This window comes from Aplysia californica, unplaced genomic scaffold, assembly GCF_000002075.1.
Source record: "Aplysia californica isolate F4 #8 unplaced genomic scaffold, AplCal3.0 scaffold00001, whole genome shotgun sequence".
Lineage (NCBI taxonomy): Eukaryota > Metazoa > Mollusca > Gastropoda > Aplysiida > Aplysiidae > Aplysia > Aplysia californica.
In genome coordinates this window covers 5,886,554-5,890,361 of record NW_004797271.1, presented here as the reverse complement: position 1 = coordinate 5,890,361, position 3,808 = coordinate 5,886,554, and the positions used below count along the sequence as shown (strand labels likewise).

Genomic DNA, 3,808 nt, shown 5'->3' with positions numbered 1-3,808 from the left:
TGTCTCTCTCTCTCTCTCTCTCTGTCTCTGTCTCTGTCTCTGTCTCTCTCTCTCTCTCTCTCTCTCTCTCTCTCTTTCTCTCTCTATTTCTTTCTCTCTCTCTCTAATCCATCGAGCCGTTCTTAACAAACTATTACATTCGCACGCACACACTCAAACGCATGTACACACACGCACAAGCACACACAAGCACACACACGCACACACGCGCATTCACACACACACACACACACACACACACACACACACACACACACACACACAAGAACGCACAAGCACACACGCACAAGAACGCACAAGCACACACACACGCACACACACACAGACACGCACACACACATACACACACATATACAACCAAATAGCAACACAAAATATGCAGTCTTCGTCTCACTGGTTCAATTCCCTTCAAGTAATGGTCTAAAGTAATGCTCTCGTATGTCTGATTTGCTTTGTGTCACGCTTCACTGAACGCCTTCTTGATCACCAGTACTCTTCAGAGCGTAACAGTAACAACCCCAACCCGCGCAATGAGAGAGAACCTAGAAATCAGATATTGAGAAATACCTAGGTTTAACGCCCCTTTCAACAGTGTAAGGTAGAGTAAGAGGCAGTGCCTCCGAATTGAACGTCCATCTCCAAGAATAGCCGAGCCAAAATTAATGTGTGGAGAGCCTTAGAAACTCCCTAAAATAACTGAACTTCAGAATCACCCGTTAGGGATTCGAATCAAGGCCATACGCTCCACAGTCCAGCAAGTTAAGACGTTAGCCAGATTCGAAACCTTTCATAACAAGGCAGTTGACGAATTCGTCAAAAGTTGATAATTTTGTTTCACATGCTTCGGTGGAACCCATCCCATCATCCCAATCCAACCTCATGTCCTTCCCAACCTAATTAACTGCACCCCTCCCCACCCCACCCCCAAACAAACATTCCCCACCCATCAAACAGTGACGTAATCTCATTACGTAGCAGTTAAAACAGCAGAAAGGGCAACAACACAAGCAGTGGCAACAGCAGCACGGAATTCATGCGATGGTCGCCATGGCGCTCTGAGATGTAGAAGCAGAGGTTGCGCACAACTAATGTGTTTGACTACACATTATGTACTTGTTACACGTTAAGCTCTTTATGGTGCAAATGCCTTACTTTTATCTTTGCATTCATTCTGTGCGATTTTATTCTTTGCAAATTGTTTACTCCCCGATCGACGCAAATCATGTAATTGTGGCGTCGGTGGCCTAGTGGTTAGGCTCTCGGACTCGCAACCGTAAGGTCGTGGGTTCGAATCCCGTCAGGGGCCCGACGTTGTGTCCTTGGGAAAGACACTTTACACGAATTTTCCTCACTTCATCCAGGTGGGAATGGGTACCCGGCTATAGACAGCGAAAGATCTTGTCAGTTTGTTAGTGTTTGAGCGCTTAATCAGCTGCTTGCACTGTATGCTTCCCGGGAAGCTGAGAATGTTTCGGAGTGTTCTATGGTCTGCTGGGGTAATAATATAGAGTAAAGTGCATAGAGCCTGCTGTTGAGCGGGGATATGTGCTATATAAATGCTATTTATTATTATTATTAATTTGAGATGTGGGCTGCTTCAACCCTGCCTGCTAGAGTCAACCCCAGAAGCATCTCATCAGACAGACAGAAATACACAACAAAATAATATCCCGACTAGGGAATCGAACTCATTTCCTCTGCAGGAAACAGCTAGGAAACTAACCATAACACTACAGACACTGGTATATTTTCATCTCTCAAGGACACAAGTTAATTTTTAAAGAATGCAGCGGACACATATTTATTTATTATATCCAATCAGAAGCAGACCAAAGACAATGTTGCAGCACATTTTGAACCATCATACAATAGTCAGAAACACAAATTTGCGTACTTATGTTATGCATGTTTTTGCAAGCCTTCACTTTTAAGTTTTAGCAAAAGAAATCTAAATAGAAAAACCTGTATGATTGATGAATGTACGCTCTTTTCTAAAAAATAAAAAAAAGAAATGTGTGTACAATATGTCTATAAAATCTCAGCTTGCACTGTGTGCTTTCCATGAAGTTCATATTGTTTTAGAATGCTATCAGGTCTGCTGGGGTAATGCCGTAATATAGATTGCAATGCACATAGTTTGCTGTTGAGCAGGAGTATGCCTTATGCAAATTGTGCTATCTGTAATAATTGTGATTTATTATTATTATTATTATTATTATTATTATTATTATTATTATTATTATTACTATTATTACAATAGTTGCCTAATGACCAAAAGGCAAATCCTCAATGAGTTCAGAGAGGCAAGCGTTATGCTCAGACTAGACTCACACGCCAAGAACATTTTCAGTAGGGTACAACAATCACAATTTGGGTATCTTGGAGAAAAACTCAAGGAAAAACATTCACGTTTGCAAAAAAAAAGTTAGGCAAATTAAGCTTGGAGTGGAGGGGTGGGGGGATCACAAAAAATCGAGTAGACTGTCCGTATTTCTCATTCTACTATCACGGTCACTGTTATCACTAGTACAGATTTGCAGAATTGACGGCAATAGCTATACAGAAAAGCATTTTTTTTAAAAAACGAACAGTTACACCACTGCCCCCGAAAAAAAGAAGAAAAAAAGCCCACCTTAAAACACTGTCAGAAAGTACAATTCAAAAGTCCACCCATGTAAAACATACTTATTTCAAGCAAAGGTCTAAGTGTAACAAACCGGTCCATCATTAGAAATTTATTCTCTTACCGTGTCTGAGAAAATTGTTACTTAAGATTAAACTGAAATTTCAGTTAGTTCGCTTTATAACGATAGATGTTAGTCAAGTCACACCAAAATCACATTATGGTGCCAGACTGGGGATCAGCTGTTATCATACTCACGCCATCCATGAGTGTAGCACTACTAATCCAACGAACTTTCTTAGCCGAAGTCATTACGAATTAGATCTTTGGCTTACTGCAAGGTGAATACAACGTGAGAATAAAAATAAATGTGGGTAATGGAGTTAGAAAATAAAGTTACAGACATGTATACTGACTCTAGTTTGAGGATCTCTTTCTCCTTGCGTCCCCATAGTGTTTTAGATCACTGCCTTTTGGATAAATGACGTTCATATAAAGTATCAGAGCACAATTATAGATCCCTTTTCTGAAAAAGCATCTGTCATAAACGGCTACAAACGATACGAAAAGCACACGATCTTCCCCTAGACACGATGGTAGGATAATAAAGATAATCTCAAAAGGCTGATCGCTTCCACTGTTCAGTATAATTCGCGACTTACAAGGTTGGTTTATGAGGTTCCGTCCTGTAAACTGTGGCAATTATTGTCTGTTTGATTTGGAGAACCAGTTCAAATACGGTGGGAACGAGGAACAATCATTAAAAGCTATCCTTTTGAAAATCAGACAAGGCACAATAAGGTGCCGGCACGGCGTGATTAACACGCAGGTTCATAACTAGCCTGGGCTTTTAAAAATTATTATCATTATTTCCCCAAAGTCTCTTGTTTGCGGACTGAAGTCGGCACTGTGTTTCCTGTGTTTCGTTTCTTAACGTAGTTACGTTAAAGCTACCCAGGTTCACAAATATTTGATACAATTATAATGCGAACTCTGAAAACACTTCGGGTGGTCTTCTGAAATCATGACCAATAATAATAGTATTTACATGTCAATACAGTTTCTTATTTTAATGCTTAATATGCATTGTAGTATCATGCTCACAAGCGTGTTCATTCAACCATTGACATTTTCTTTATACATACACGTATAATTATTCTAAAACATTGTGTGGCCACAGTATGG

At 40.2% G+C, this 3,808-nt stretch overlaps 1 protein-coding gene across 1 annotated transcript in view; it reads right to left on the bottom strand.

Annotated features, from left to right (window-relative positions):
- LOC101847539 overlaps positions 1–3,211 on the bottom strand; it is a gene marked incomplete in the record, with an annotated part of 25,009 nt that extends 21,798 nt beyond the window's left edge. The window contains 1 exon segment of the mRNA XM_013085316.2: positions 3,040–3,211. Within this exon segment, the coding sequence (XP_012940770.1) occupies positions 3,040–3,075 (36 nt within the window).
- Positions 3,212–3,808: the final 597 nt, after the last annotated feature.